This window comes from Apteryx mantelli, chromosome 19 (genome assembly GCF_036417845.1).
Source record: "Apteryx mantelli isolate bAptMan1 chromosome 19, bAptMan1.hap1, whole genome shotgun sequence".
Taxonomy (NCBI): domain Eukaryota; kingdom Metazoa; phylum Chordata; class Aves; order Apterygiformes; family Apterygidae; genus Apteryx; species Apteryx mantelli.
In genome coordinates this window covers 6,986,786-7,003,345 of record NC_089996.1, presented here as the reverse complement: position 1 = coordinate 7,003,345, position 16,560 = coordinate 6,986,786, and the positions used below count along the sequence as shown (strand labels likewise).

General features: G+C 44.4%; 1 protein-coding gene across 4 annotated transcripts in view; it reads left to right on the top strand.

The window, feature by feature from the left end:
- The window catches only part of MAP2K4 (mitogen-activated protein kinase kinase 4), a 112,457-nt gene that overhangs the window by 80,529 nt on the left and 15,368 nt on the right, over positions 1–16,560 (top strand). For all 4 annotated transcript variants that reach the window (XM_067308153.1, XM_067308151.1, XM_067308152.1 and 1 more), the window contains 3 exons: positions 1,649–1,768; positions 4,327–4,378; positions 5,100–5,227. In XM_067308153.1, the coding sequence (XP_067164254.1) occupies positions 1,649–1,768; positions 4,327–4,378; positions 5,100–5,227 (300 nt within the window). The remainder of the gene's footprint in view (positions 1–1,648; positions 1,769–4,326; positions 4,379–5,099; positions 5,228–16,560) is intronic.

Genomic DNA, 16,560 nt, shown 5'->3' with positions numbered 1-16,560 from the left:
CTACCAGTGCTTCCACTGATGCTTAGCACCACAGTGTGCAAGCAAACATTATTTGAGAGCACCTTTTGTGGGCGGTTCTGTTCCGACTAAACCAAGCATTTGGACTGGAGGCAGGGTCTTGGCCGATTAAGTTCCTTGGCTTGTGTTTCACAGGAGGTCATTCTCAGTGAGCCCAAAATCCCTTTTTGGTCTTAAAACCTGTGGCTCTACAAGCTTTTTTAATCATGTGAGTGAAAGTTTAGAATTCCTCCTGGCTACTGCAAACACCAGGAAATTGCCTCAAACAAAAGTGACTTGAGGTGTACTAGGTGGGAACACTGGGCTTTGCTGCACCTTCAGACTGTTTGTATTCTAGTTTCCTTCTAATTTCTTTTCCATGTATTAACAAATAGCTTGGTTGGTTTGTTTTTTGTCCAATCAGGAAAAAATCTACCTTCTACAGGGTAATTGTATAGGGAAATCTCTTCTATATTTGTTACTTCTTGTATCACAAGAGCATGGAGCTTACTCATAACCAGAAACTTAGTCCTGTAATCCAAATCACCCAAGTAGATGAGGGCAGTGTTGCCTACACTAGGCATTGCTCTTTACAGAAGTGTTTTGGGTGTGGGTTACCCAGAGTACGACAACCAGATTAGTCATCTCAGTTCTACACTTACTATCTGACAGTTAATGCCATTTTAACACTCATTATAATACAGCGTGTAAAAGAATATGTAGTTTCTGTTGAAAAACAGTTCTGGTTCTGTTGTTGTAGGATTTGTGACAATGAAGAATTGCCTTAAGTACTTTAGAATCCACCAGGAATAGCTCACACAAAGCCATGTGTTGTCCTCAGCTGTAAATAAAATGTTCAAAAAAATTGAAATAATTAAGATTAATCCATGGATAAGCTGGTCTTCACCGTATGCGAGATACATATTAAAGCAAAAGATGAAATCCTTTTGTAGATCACATTTAAAGAGATCTATTTGTCATGCCCAGCAACTCCACAGTGTGTGGGTAGATTCACAGATCTCAGGATAGAGTTTGAAAAAAAGGCATGTTATTCTCCTGTGATGGTTTTAGTTTAGATTTTGATTGAACAAAGATACTTGTATGTTTTATAATTGTCTGCCTTTAAATTCTTTAATTGTAAAAACGTAAATCAAAAATGAAGATAGCTCATACTTGGATTTACTTTCATTTTCTCTTTCCCGAATCCTCTCTCTTAGTCTTGTATGAAACATCCTCTGTAGGGTTGCCATAAACTACAAGAAATTTTTTTTTAGTCTTATCGTGTATGGTAGTGTCTCAGTGTGCCTTCAATCTTCCTGAAAGCCAGACAGGTTTTGAGGTTTGGATTCATCTAACTTCAGACATCTTATATTAAATGTCAAGTCTAAGCTGGCTGTCTAGACTTTTCCGTTGGTAAATGGGAGTGGGGGAGAGGTATGTGTAGGGGTGATTCTTCCATTGCCCTCGCTGACTAGTTCAGAGTAGCTGCTGAACAGATTGCTAAAATTAGTCAAGATTAATTTAATCTTTCATGTCAAATGTATGTTGCTTGTTTAGGTGGTTGACTGGATTCAAGGGATCTCTTTATATTCTCTGGATTTTTGTTTATTATTTTAGCTTGACAGTAACAGAGATTCTTTTCTTTTTCTAGGGTGACTGTTGGATCTGTATGGAGCTCATGTCTACCTCGTTTGATAAGTTTTACAAATATGTATATAGTGTATTAGATGATGTTATTCCAGAAGAAATCTTAGGCAAAATCACTTTAGCTGTGAGTATTTTGTTCTTCTTTATACATTTTTTGAAGATAACTTGAAAACATTCAGATCTCTTTCACTTGCTTGTGAGGAAGCTGGCTGACCTGCATTCAGTAGAATTGCTGTCATCGTATTGCATCATGGTTTTAATGATCCTTGAGTATACTCTAACTGTCCCATAGTATATTGAATGATGGAGAAGCAGGTGCTGGGGACTGTAACCAGTCCATAAAGAGAACTTTTCCCCATTTCCAGAATCCCAGCAATTTGGAGACGACTTCTTGTCCCTGCTACTCCCTACACTGTAATTTCATGTCATTTTTGGAGGGATGGTCAAACCGAGGTGAGAAAGGAAACTTCTTTTCAGTGTTTCACAGACTGTTTCTCTGTCAGTCCTCTGCAGTGATTAGAACATTTGTGCTATTTTGGCCAGAGGATATGGTGTGCTGACCATGTGGAAGAACTGGCAGCCCTGCAGGGTGCTGTTTGTGAGTGTTGCAGGCATACAGCTTGTATCAGTGGAATGGCCTAAAGAAAACCTTGGCAAGTGGCATGACTTGCTTTTTCAAACAGCCTTCCTGTAACAGCGGTAGAGCTAGGATGCTGACATGAACAAAAACAGCCATGCACAGAGTGAGGTGTAAGCCTTGCAGTTCAGAGGGAGTGTCAGAGAGGACTCCATGTGCTCATGGTCATTTTGTCAGGCCTCAGATGCTCAGATGTTGGCAGGACCACAGGTAGCAGGAACCAGGCACTGACTGGTCTCTTGGACTTCCCTTGTAATCAGTGCTGTCGGTCAGTTTGACTCCGAGAGAAACAGTGGACAGTTTTCTGGCAAAACTGTTAGTATGGAAATTGGGGAGTGGGAATGGCTGTGGCATTTTGTCAGAGTGATGATGAGGGGCCAGGGCACTGTAAATATGTGGCCAGCCTTATGGAGCCCACAACCACATCAGCACCAGCAGGGCAGACAGCAGCCCCCTCAGCAAAGATTCCTTCATATACCACAGAGATAACATCGGTGGAAGGTAAACACAGTCCATCTCATCCCAACGAAGGTGTCTGAGGTGCATATAGTGGGAACTAGGGGTTTGGGCATTTATAGCCAGGAGAGTTGAACCCCACTGAACTATTTAAATGTGAGAATCTAGTCTAAGTTACCTAGACTCCCTCTGTAGTCAGTGAGGAGAGATGAGTGCATCTGTACAGGTGCTAAGTTCCTGTCTCATGGTACCTTAGATGGTTAAGTGAAGTGAGATGAATGCCATGTAGGGTATGTGAGTGTAAGCTCTGCTACATGGGGGTACTGTCAGTCCTAGATCTTCTGGCATTTGGCTGTTTTATACTCAGCATAGCCATGTATGTTAAAGAAACAGTTTCTAAGTGTGGGTACCTTTCAGTAGCCCTGTAAAATCAAACTTGGCTTTGCGAAAATGAACCCTTGGTTGTGTAAACACAAGGGCAAGTTTTGGCCCTGCAAATCGCACTTTTGTTTTTTTGGCTGTGGAGGAATGGGTATTGAAAGGTGTGATGAAACCTTTGTCCTGCTACTGCCTGAAAAGATCTATTGCGTCCACTGGATTTCTACAGGGGATGCTGGTCCACTCCAGTCCAGAGAAACCGCTAGTGGCCTTGAACAAAGGCTCTCAAAAGAAGTATGTTCTTCAGCAGGTGAAGAAACTTGTTGATGTTTTCTTGACTTAACCTGGAAGTACTTTCCTGGTCCAATAAAAAACCTAGGCCAAGCCAAAAGAATTAGTTCCTCAAGGGCTCTGGAAGGTGAAAGTTTGCAGAAGTGAAGTAGTATTCAGAAGTATCTGAGGAATATGTGAGGGAGTGCTGGACTCATGTTGTGTTGATGGCAGATGCCACAAACTGTTTCTCTATCAGCTCCAGAACGCGAATGCCACAACAAATTGATGTCATGAGTTCTCAGAGTGATTGGGAAGTGCTCAGCAAGTCCTTGAAAGGATATGGGCAAGTTCTGCTCAGGGTCAGATACTGGGACAAAACCATCTTCACCCTTCCTTTCATTCATTTTCATGAATGAAAATGATGAACTTCCAGTGTTTTTAGAATAGTCCTGTGAAATAAGGCTCTCTGGTGTCTCTTCCATTTGATGGCAAACAGGTAAAGCAGAACAGGCTCCTCTGCTGCTCTTCACAATACTGAAATGAGTAGCTGGTACTTGGCCAGTAGAATGAGAATGGCGGAACAGGGGCCTTGTTACCTACTTAAAAATACAGCATAGGACTTGAAATAAGTTATTCCTAAAGACGATTAACATCAGGAATTGTTCAACTTCATCTCTTGTTCTCCTTTTCCAAAATTTAATCTTTCCAGGTTGCAACAAGTGGTATGTGTCTTACTTAAACACATACCCTCTTTTATATCACCTCTGTTTGTATGAAAAATTACAAGAAAATTACTTTATTATATGACATATTACAGGATTGATATCTTAATACCTTTAATTTTCTTCCCCTAAACACAATTCTTGATGGTCCAAAAGTTTAATAATCATAGTATTCTTATGACACTAGCTTATTTTTCATCTGTATTTCTTTCCTAGACTGTGAAAGCACTAAACCACTTAAAAGAAAACTTGAAAATCATTCACAGAGGTAAGTTCATGTCTTTTTTTTTATTGCCTACAAGAATAGTTGTGAGAATTTTAAATGGCCTTTGTTTCAAGTCAAAATGTCTTTAGCATCTGTACTAAAATGAATGGAGCACTAAGGGAGCACTACAGATTTTGCACAAACGTGAGCCTAGTGGTTAGGCAGATGTTTCATTACCTCTTTGATCAGAGGTTTTCCATACTAACCAGTGATCAGAATTGGGGTATGAAGTGGCACAGGTATATTTCCCATTCAGTCAGAGAAAAGAGAAGAGAGTAGGGATGTGCTAGCATTTCCAGACTAGTACTGCTGTTCATTGTTTCCAAATTTCCCCTCTGACCACTCATTGCAAGTGGAGTAGCAGTGGCTGCACACAGCCGTGTTGAGCGGGCTGCAGAGGGATTTTGAGGATGAATTGGATGTCTACATCTACCTACAGGGAAGTGACATCCTTGGGCAGGAGGATTCAATGAGATGGTCTGCAGAGGTCCCTGCCAACTCCAGCTGTTCTGTGATTCTGTGATAGAGGGTTAGCTCCACCTCCTGTTGTTCCTGGGCAGACACCTTAGACACCTGTGGTGAACACATCCAGTTGATACCCACCCCACACTAAGAGACAGGCAGCACACAGTAATCACTACTGGTGTTGATTCTCTGCAGCTGCTGTTTTTGGAATAGAAACCTCCAGCCGTGACTTATCAGTTTAAATTTATTTCCCTTACAGACATCAAACCTTCCAATATTCTTCTGGACAGAAATGGAAATATTAAACTCTGTGACTTTGGCATTAGCGGACAACTTGTGGACTCCATTGCCAAAACAAGAGATGCAGGGTGCCGACCGTACATGGCGGTAAGTGGAGATGGGCAGTCCAGCAGGGAGCTGGCATGCCCATGGAGGCTTTTACCCACCTTCTTCAGGCATGGTTCAGTATGGCAGGGCCTGTCATCTGTCAGCTGACTCAAATGTCAGCCTGTTTCATGTGGGTAAGCACTCCCTTCCCAAAAGAAACTGAACTCTAGAAGGAACGCTGTTTCTGGCAGTGTCAGCAGAGACATCCAGGCTGTGGCAAAGTGACCAAACTCCTTTTTTTAGCTGGATTCCTCTGCTGCTGCCAGTGCTGCAGTTGCTTTGGAACAGAAAACTTCTCCTGCATCTTCCAGCAGCACCTATTCATGCTCCAAAATAAACAGTACAGCTCAATGGCGAAGGGAATGCAGTCTGTGTACGAGGTTTTCTTGGTCTGCAAGAAATCCATTTGTTATGGTGAGATTATGTCACAGTAGTTATCTCAAAGCAAAATCTTTCAGAATTATAGTGATTTTTGAAAACCACTTGATTTCCAAATTGTGCCATGGCTTATTCCGGGAGTATGTAATTCTGGAGAGCAGCATTAGAACAGCAGCTGCATGGAAATCATTCAGTCTGAGCAGTGGCTCCTGAGAGTCTGTTCTGCTTGTTTGCTTCCCTCCTTCTCTGAGAGATAAAAGCTGTGATTGTGATTTTTAACTCTAAGGCGTTTCAGCACTTCTGTACATCAGGGCTGCTTTGAAAACATATTTCTTGATTTCACCTGAGCCAAGGGTTTGAGGAGGGGCTTATGTAGGTAGTTATTTTTCTGCTGGTGTGAAGGTAACTTAAATTCCAGCAGCTGTATTTAACTCTTATTGCTTATCCTGATGCCTCAATATGCTGAAAAATACAATGTGTTTTTCTGAACCGTCTTATCTAGTTTCCTCAAAGTTCAGGGGGAAAAAAAAAAAGGAAAATCTCTACCTTCTAAGGTTAAGTCCCCTTCTGGTCCCAATAACTGCTCTCATAGGGTTTTTATCTGACTGTGTTGTCCAAGGCAAAACCTGTTTGCCCTGATTCTGATCTCTGCAAACACAGAGTCTGAGTTTGTGAGCGTTTGACCTCATCCGTATATTTATTTATTGTCCTCCTAGCAGAACTAATTACTCAACTAGGTGGACAGGAAAACACAGATGAGATCTGCTATTGGAATCTAGTGCTGTGGTACAACAGTGTGTGCAAGTTCCAGATCTCCATAACTTCATGAAACAGGGAAGTTCATTTAAATAAAGAACTTGTGAGGCTGGAGAGAGGGCAGATATGTCTCCTCTCTGAGTACTTTTGGCAAGTGTGTGAAGCTCCCCGCAGGGAAGGGGGATCAGTAGGAGCTGCAGTACTCTGTTGTGTTGGTAGGGAATGAGATCCTAAGGGCAATAGCAAAGATTACAAAGTAAAGAGAAGTACCCCAAGAAGGGGCTGGAGCTAGTGCAGAGTCACTGACCTGTTCAAATCCAAGGCTGATCATTTGCCACCTCAGATTGCAGGTAGTTCTTCTGATAGTCATAACTCTACCAAGTGAGCTTTGTTGGCTTTTCCCTATCCTCCAAGGTGTGTATAGGTTCTGTAAATAGTTGCTCATCTGTTTTTCCCCCACTAGTTCAGTGGACTAAGATTGCAGAAATTAATGTTACCACTTTTTCTTAAAACTGTAGGTAAATGTTTAGCATTGCTCAGGCTGTTGGTTTAGTTACTGCTTTACAGTTACTGGCATCTTTGTAAATAGCTGAACTGCTTTATTTCCCTTGGGACTTGGGTGGGTGGATGCTTCTGGTAACCCTTCGGTTTTCCTGGTTGTCCGTGCATATTGGACAAAATTCATCCACTGTGTTCTTTGGGCATCCCTGTTACCAGCTCCAGATTGTGTTGGATTTTTAAATGAGCAAAAGTGTTTCAATTCAGTTTGTGTTTTTAAGAGCTTTGGCATGGTATATAGTTTGTGGGTGAGCCAGCAGCTGGCAACTGGTGTGGGAGACTGCTGGCCTCTTCCCTTCCACTCTCTGGACTCAGTAACTCCTCTCCGAGTACATGTGCGTTTCCACGTACTGGAAAGCCTGGGAAATGGGGAGATGTCTCCAGCATGCAGAATCCCAGCTACAACTGCCAGCTCTTTTTCTGACCCAACAAGGGCTCATGGCTGTAAGTGGTGCTGCGATAAAACCTGAATATACTTGTGAGGGAGTCAAGTCAGTCACACTCCTTTCAAAAGGAAAAAATATATATATTTTAATGCAAAAAGGTTAAAGGCACTTGCTAGACTGTCACTGTATAACTACATATAACCAGGGTGAGTCTGATATTGGCTGCTGAATGATGCTCTGTGGCCATGGGAACACGTTATTCTGCAAGACCCACTTGACCCTTGGCTCTTGCAGTAATTCTTGTTGCATGAGCACTTGCCCATCAAAGGAACCTGATAACACCATGTTCACTGGAGCTGGGTTCCCAAATAGCCATTGATAACAATAATATTGGATGTCTGCCAGTTTGACTGCCAATCTGATTCGGAAGCAGGAGCCATGTCCAGCTGCTAAGCAAGTGCTCGTGTATTTTAACCAAAATCGTTAGAGCTGTCACAGAAAGCAGAACATTAGCCTTGGAGCTCCCAGTGCTGGAAAGGTTATTTTGCTTTTGACTTTTAATTTCGATGTGATCATTATAGTAAGAAGTAAAGGTTCGTGCCTTGTGTTCTTTGAAAGAAAGAAAGAAATGGAAAGGCTGGAGACTCTCCTCTGCCTTCCCGCAGAGTAGTTCAGTCTGTTTGCCTGGATAGTGCGTGACACTGAGCTGTTCCAACACCTGTGTTGGTGCCAGCATTGTAGATTTGCTCTAGGTGAGATTTTGCAATACGGCAACACCAGTCTTAAAGGCTGTTGCCAACAGGGGTGAGATTGCTCCTTGCCAGCCCCTGGTCCTCCCCATGTGCTCCTTCTGCTTCACTTCTGCTACCTTCATTGCTCCTCTGACCCTGCTGAGAGCCAGTTTGAGGAATAGGAGTGATAGAAAGCTGACCCTACCAAAAAGGAGATGGGATATTTTTCCTGCATTTTGCTATCTCGAGATGGCTTAGGGGGGCTCAGAGCTCAGACAAGCACGAATGGTAGTGCAAAGAGAAGGGGTGAGAAAGTGCATCTGAGAAAAAAGAAAGAACGAGAGCGTCTTTCAATGGCAGGTAGCTCTTGATCAACTTTTAGCTCCACTGTAATATCAAGCTCACTGTGTTTATTCCTTAAGGGTTTTTTGTTTGTTTTGTTTTGTTTTTCTGGGAAACAGTAACCTGAGTGGTCTGGCAAGTGGCCCTGTCTCCTTGGTGATCCCTGTAGTTGTCTCCTGCTGGAATGAGTGGTTCTGATTTGGGCAGGATTGGAGACTTTCTGTGACATGCTGGTGCCCACAAGCTTTGTTGCATTACTACCTTGTGCCTTCTTAATGCTCAGGTGAACCCAATTTCTGTGTCAGAAGCAAGTGACCAGACCTGATATGGTTTTATATAAGTCAGGAACCAGCCAGTGTGTAGACAGATCATCTGCCCTGTCCTGCTCCTTTGAGATCTCTCTAGAGGCAGTTGCAACCATCCTCTGTCCCCCAGGTCCTTTCCCCTGGTCCCCTGGGAGCTGCGTGGCAAAGGCCCACTTCATGACTTGCCCTCTACAAGCTGCGACTGTTCCTGAGCATAGGCACTCTGTGTGGCTTGCCTCGTCCTCCTCCACTTTGCCCATTCAGCTCTTGTCCTGCTCTTCCTCAGCTTCCCGTGGTTGCATAGGAGCTGGGCAGGGAGCAGCAGAGGCAGCGTCTCGCCCCAGTGATGCAGGCAGCAGGGATGGAGCGGCTGCGCTGAGCATGCCTGCCTCCACGGCTGCTCAGAGAGGTGACTGTAAAGACGGTGCCTCTTGTTGCTATCCTGTGTTGGAGAGGCTGATGTATTACTACGAGGACTGCAGCTGATATTTAGAGACCCCTTAGAGGCACCAAACGGTCCTTTAGCCTGGAAGGCGCTCGCATAGCATCGCCCTTGTTGTGATGTAAGGATGGAATTGTCACAGTTGTGATGAGACCTGAACTGAGGTGTTGTCCTCTTCCCGGTCAAATTGCCAAGGCCAGGTGGTGTGCAAGGAGATGTACAGTGATGAGGGGACACAGGTGACTTCTTAGCGCTAACGTACTGCCTGTGTCCCAGCAAATGCACTTCTGGTGCATTTCCATGTGTGTGCATGATGAAGAGGACCAAAGATTCACTGCCTTCACCTCATTTCTCCCTCGGTGAAGAAAGGCACTCGCTTCTGGAGCTGGCCTCCATTGCTGCGCGGAGGCTGCGTCACCACATTCAAATGGCTGGTACAGACAGAGTTCAGGCCATGCGCGGAAAGAGAGAATTCCTAAGGCAAGTAACAATGAAGGCTCTGTGCTGTGCTTTCCCCGGCTCCCCATGTGCATGTGGAGGGAGAGGCTGCGTGGATGTGGGAGCTGTGTGAATCCTTTATCCAGGCAGAGCAGCAGCAAGAGTCTATGTTTCAGCTTCACATTCCTGACCCAATGCCCAGGTTTTCATCGGGCTCAGTCAGTCATTTAACTGAACAGTCAGGCTGTTTCTAGGTTTGACTTCAGGCAGTTAAAAGTCCTCTGGGATGCTTCTGAATTGTAATCTGTGTGTTGGATTTATTTGTTTTTTTTTGTTTTGTTTTCTTTTGTTTTTTGGTCTGAAACTTGGCACCCAGCCATAGTTCTGTGATTTAAGACAACGGGTTTTGGGGAAAACTGTCCCTGTCTGAGCAGTGTGGATCGGTTCCACTTTCTGACAGTAGCAGCATAGCAAATAACTCGGGAGATGCCTGAGCTCTGAGCACATCCCTTCTATCACTCGCATGCTGGTGATGTCACTCGCATACTTCAGTGGTTTCGGCTGAGAACATACCTCTGCTTACTCATTCATAAGCTAAAATTGTCGATGAGGTTCGCCCAGTGTGGGACTTCTCCTGTCCAAACTTAGCTCCTTACATCACTCAATGCACAGCCCATGCTGAACAGCTTCCATTGCAGGCACTGAGGTCATGTCTGTGCTTCAGCACTTTCACGTCTCTCCTTCTGGAGAAGAGACAGGAAGGGATTTCCATCTAGTCCATTTAGACACTTGTCTGCACAGACAATTTACATAAACCTAGGGAAACTTGCTACCAGCCACCTGTGTAAGCAAACCATTCAGCTAGAAGTGTTTCGGGCAGGATGTGAGTTTTGTGAAGGAGAATATTAAAAGGGGGGGAAAAAAAAGTCCCCCCCCCCCCCAAGTTGTTTTTACCCTGGAATTTATATGGGAAGTGCCTAAAAATCAGATTTTGGAGATAGTTGCTCTAGGGAGGCATTGCAGGTTGCTGAGCAGAGCTTGTGTCTTTAAATGAAGAGGAAGTAGATCGGATCTGATTCACATTCCTGTTCTGTGAGTTCAAGCTGGAAACAGCAGACAACTTCTGCTTGACGTGGGTTTGCTCTGCGTGGGGCACAGCTGATTGTGCTGGGGTGGGCCAGGGTAGCTCCCCACTGATCTTAGTTACGTATAAAAAGGCTGATTCAAAGCCAAACATAGCAGGACATAATCATCATAGCAATGAAGTTGTAGACAGAGATGGGTAAGGCTCATAAGGCAGGGTCAGGTATGGGGAGGGAGTCGAAGGATGAAGGTGAAGGGTTGCATGGGAGGTCTGAGGTGCACAGGTGTGAGTCTCCCCTGTTGTTCCTGAGCTATCTGACAACTCATTGTGTGGCTCCCTGACTCTTGCTGCTCATGCTGTTGAGGGTAGAGAGGGATTCTGCTTCGGGAGGCCTGATGGGGATTTTGCAGGAGGAGCCCTGAAGCTGAGTGTTTTCCTACTGAGAGTGGGAGCACTCTGTGCACCTGCTGCATACACAAAGCAGGCTGAGGGGCTGCTGGTGCCACTTGACAGTGTTACCCTTTCTCTCCTGCCAGTGAATTACCCTGGTACTGAGATCTGGACACAGATGAGTCCGGCCTTCGCCTTGTCCATCCATTCCTTGCTGCTGAGTGACCCTCAGCAATGGAGCAGGGAGGACATGCAGGCAGCTCCTGCTCTGAGCTATTGCTGGAGCCTGTAGGCCTGGGCACACTGAGCAGGAGGTGCAGCCTCCATCCTCTGCCCTGGGTTTTTGAAGCCTCTCAAATGCTACAGAAAATCCCTTTGGAGACTGATCATTCTTCTGAGTTTTCTTGGACAAACAGCACATGGAGAGGAGAGCAAGGCCTTTACCAGGATGGGGACAGATCCTTTTTCTTGCCATACCTTCCCAGATCGTGCAGATCAGCTTGGCATTCACGGAGTTGGGCATGTGGGCTGGGCTTGGAGAGTCACATCCTACACCATCGTCTTCACTTCCATTTTAGACTGAGAGGCATTTAGCCCTATCTGTGGTAGTTTTTTTAGGACATTCCTCTGAGTTTGCAGGCAGTCTGAAACAGTAGCTCAACTCTTCCAAGGTCCTCTGTGGCCTCTGGGCTCAGCTATACAAGCCAATCTGTGCAGCCGGAGGTGAATAGGGCGATGTGATCTGTTGCTCCATTAGAGCAAATTCACTTCCACCCTTCTCCCCAGTGCCAGCTCTACTACGTTGGAACAGAGCCTGTTCCACTAACCCAGGTTTATTTAGGGCCAGATATTCAAGAGCTTGTGGAGTGAAAGGGCTCCTGATTTCCCTTAATGTGGAATGGACTGGGGTCAGAGTTAGAGCTAGGGGTGAGGGCCTTGCTGGGCAGAGTGCAAGTAGAAACTTTCACAGGTGACGAGACCAGAATGACAACCATCTGAACACAGATGGTGCAGCTTCAGTTATGATCCTTTACATGGACCAAGAGCTTCTGATTGAATGGAAGTGATTTTTACAAAGAGAAAACAGATTTTAAGGCTCAAAGTGACAGTGATTCTAGCCTGTTCCTGCCCTGTCTGAGCTACCCGGTGATGATTCACCTTTGCTGCTGACCATCTGCACTTTGTCATACTTCATTTCTAGTTGGAATGTATGAAATTTCATCTCTAGACATCTTCTCTTGTTTTCCTTTCTCTGCTACATCAGAGAATCCTCTAGGATCAGAAATCTTTCCATTTCATTGCTTTCTTCTGGACTCCTCCTTCGTTTCAGTATGTGTTTGAAAACATGCATACTGGTTAGGCCTGAAGACCATGGACTGCACTTTAGTCTTTTGTAATGAATCCAAGGACTTCCAGGGCAAAACTACCAAACTCGAGATATTCAATGAGGTTCTGTGTTGAAACTGCTTAACTTGACTGAAACAATGCCTCCCAACCCTCCAAAATTGCTTCCTCTCCAGAGCTTGGCCCTCTTATTCTAAGAAAGTTCTTAGAAGAGGTGGTGATGATGGCACTGAAGGGGTGCATGAAGCTCTGGGATACTGATGTGTGGTCTTTTAAAACAACACCAGATGGAGATGCCCTTCAAGGTTTCAGTCTTACTTCTAGACTCCTCTTCAAGTATCAGAGAATCTACCATATTGCCCGTGAAGTTGTCCTGGTCAGTAATTACCCTCCTACCACCATCTTTTTTATATGAGTTAGTCTTATTTTAATGATGGCCATGGACTCTTTGGTCCTAGTTTGTTTGCTGAATTAAGGAGTTCTTTACTTACCACAGCCTCTTTCCCCAGTAGGTACTTTCTAACTGTGATGAAGTCACCTTTTAAGGTTTTCTTTGAGAAGATTAATAGACTGAGCAGCTTATGCCCTTAAGGTAGATTGGATTGCATTTTATGGCTCAGATGTAAACCCTTTCTAGTTTTTTAGCATCTTTTTGCAAAAGTAGACCTTGAAATTGGACAAACTTCCAGCAGTCATCTCACCTGTTGTGAATATAATAAGAGCACCTGCTCTTAGTGCATAACCTCTGTTATGCTCCTTTAACCATGATATTCCTATGGGCTTTTCTGCTCTCTCGTCCTTTTCTAGGACCCTGTCCCTCATCACAGAGTGATGCTTTTTCTGTTTCTGGCTGTGTGAGTCAACATCCAGCCATATTAAAATGAGCCCAGCTTATATCAAGTGGTTCAAATCACACTAGCTCATCAGGAACCCTTATTTAACACACTGTCAACTTTCTGATGATACACAGAATTTAGTAGAACTAGTTTTATATTTTCTTGGATATCAATGGCCTTAGGCGAAGGAAAGATCCCTTTGAGAGCCTATTATAAATGCTGTCTTTCCCACTGTTTAGTGACCTTTCATGAACAGTTACATTCTTGAACTCAGTTTATCATTTACTAATGCAAATATCAGTGCTTGATTAGTTGTGGTCTGAATGATGCACTGGACTAGTCCAAGTATGTTATGGCAACACATTTGCCTTTTTCAACAGGATGGAAAAGGTTAAGCCCAGTAAAACCTTGTTGCCTTCATTAATGTTCTTGGCCATCTCTACATGCCTAACCAGAATCCCCTATCCACCAGTCCGTCGCTTTCCTGGGATCCTCCTGCTATTGAGATCCAGACCGAGGAATTCAAATTCTGATAGGAAAGCAAACTGGGAGGAGATGGTATTCCTGTGCGAACGGAAACCAGTGTCTCCACCTGGAAAATGCTGTTGGAGAATTTTTTAAATGAAACATTCTCTCAGAGTAAATATGTAAAGGAAATAGGAGGGGAGGAAAGGCCATTCTCTAGAAACATGATCTCTACTGATAATCTCTCTGCAGCCACAGGCTTCATTGCTGACCTGGGTGAGGGGGAGGGACAGGAAATCAAAGAACAGAGGGGATTTTTGAAGGAATGTCTGAATTAAAAAGTCAAAACATGGATGAATATTTTGGCTGATGTATTTTTTGATAATCATAATACTCTAATCTCTTATGTAGTGTTTTTTCATCAGTAGGTATGAAAGTGCTTTACACGGAGACAAGTGTTACTGCTGCTGTCTTATAGATGGTAAACTGAGGAGCAGGGGGAAGTGGCTTGTCCACAATTGCTCAGCAACAAAGACAGAAGAAGAACTTGTGTTCTCCGCTTCCCTATCAGCTGTTCCACTCATCATGCTGTGTTGCCTTTCCTCTGCTGCATCACACCCTGCTTGAGCAGCCGTGTCTCCTCCTGCAACTAGGACAGGCTGCTGCATAGGATGTTCCATGATCCCTATAGTGACTGGTGCTGAGATAACAGGCCCAGAGAAAATAAAGGGCTAATAGCTTTTTCGTCAGTCACCTAGTACAGGAGAGGAGGGTATAACCTTAGAAAAGACTTTACCGAGTAAAATATGACTGTGCATTGCTCTCACTGCTTGTGTGAATGACTCACATCTGTGTTCTTAGACCAAAGCTTTTCCAGCACTGAGGTCACCTTCTGTGAGCTTCTACGTGCCCAGCATGAGATCCAGAAAGCTTATTAGGCATCACTGCGCATAAGAATTGAGATCTCAATGAAATTAGACACTTCAGCTCTCTAGCAGCCAGTAGAAGAATTAGGTGTTACCTAAGGGAGAGCCCCCAAAACTTCCTGTTGAGCAGAGTAGTAACACCAGGCAGAAGGAGTGGCCGAATGTCCATACCTGTCTGGAGCTCTAGCACCCACTGTAGGGCTGTGTCTTGGGCGCCAAGATCTGCTCAAGGAGCAGCATGGCAAGTCCCCCCAAGGATAGTCACCTCACAGAGCAGGACTGTCTCTTCTCCATGAGGTATTGGTAAAGGTGGTTATGTCCACAGGGCTGGTGGTGAACCAGTTAGCTTGGCAGGGTTTAAACTCCCAGGCCAGCCCTGTAGAGGAATCAGGAAAGGGGCTCCCTCCACTCCTGTTGTTTCCAGGATCTTGTACAGTCAGGAATAAAAAATTCAGAGCTCTCAGCAGGCAAGAGGGAGCTGCACTCGGCATCCTAGTGCTTTGGAGAAGGAGGTAACAGGAGAGGTAGGTCTGAGAGCCCAACTAGTCAGTGCCTTTTTCCTGCTCTCCTTTCTGCCCATGGCTTTTGTCCCTGGCTAGGCCACAGCTGTCTGTTGTTTTGCTGACACTGGCCGTCGCTCCATGCTCCAGTTGTGACTGTGCAAGAGGCCTGTGTGGGAGAGAGCCTCGAAAGAAGAGCAAGTTGCTCTTCACCATAGGAATATTCTTCTTGAGAAATACAGAAACATGAAAAGTGAGTGACAGGATTTTCCTTTACTGAACAGCAGAAGAATTTCCCAAACTAGTTATTTATGGTCCTAAACATGGTTTCCATTGCTGTTGCACAACTCTGCAGGCAGCTGTTCAGAAACATTGCTCCCCTGCTTTCTGTGGCTTCAGTTTGGAGTTAGCCTCGAGAGCTGAGTTGCTTGGACAGTGACAAATGCTTCTCTGAGAGCACTTGCCGAGTCCCTTGCAGGGCACAGCCGTGTAAATGATAAAGCCATGGTAATGGGGTCATCACCAAGGGGGAGATGACATTTTTGTCTTGAGCATTCCCTAAACAAGTACATATTTGGTATATTGGTTAACACAACAGCAGAATAGCATGCTGAGGAGCCACGGTTCTTGCCTGCAAGACTCGTATCCAGTTTGTGTCAGAGCAGTAAAGGTCTATTAACTCTAGCCAGCCCTGTTTATAACTTGCTGTGTGATTTGCAGCTGAATTTGGCATAGATAACTCTGCAGCTGCAGCCTGCATGACCAGTTTTCAGAGGTACAGTGCTTTACCTTACTCCTATTATCAACCAAAGGCAAGGAAGTCCCTTAACTTTGTTTCTAAAGCTCTTCAATCGCATGCTATGTATGTCTGAAGATATCATCTCCAAGGGAAGCTGGCAGCCTCCGTCTCGCATCCATCTGTTCCTGTGTTTTAGGGGGAGGGGGAGTTTATATACTGGAGATTTCATTCTGCTTTTTATATTGTTAAATTTTAGCTCTTTCTAGTGTTTCTTCACTCCTTATAACCTTTTATTTCTTTTACTTTAGTGACACATTGGCTTAAGATGCAAGTAAGAGTTTGTTATACACCTTTTAATGCTGTGTAGGCAGAACTGCTGAATTTACAGTGCATGTGGTATAAAATTCCTCAATTAAATAACCAGTAAAAATCCAGGATTTGAGCTTCAAGAATTGAATTTTCCTAGAAATGTACTTCTCTCTTTAGCAACACAAAACAGCTGAACACTGTAGGAAGCTGTATGTGCATCTATACTTGTGAATACTTGTGTACCCTGACTTGCATGCGTTTACTTAGACAGGGGGCTTGGAGAAGAGGGGAGGATTGGTATTTCATACCTTGCTTATTTTTTTCAGTCAAGATGCTGGTGCCTACGTGCACATTCAAATGGAGAGAAGCCCCTGTGACAGTCTTTACCCATGTTTCATGCATTC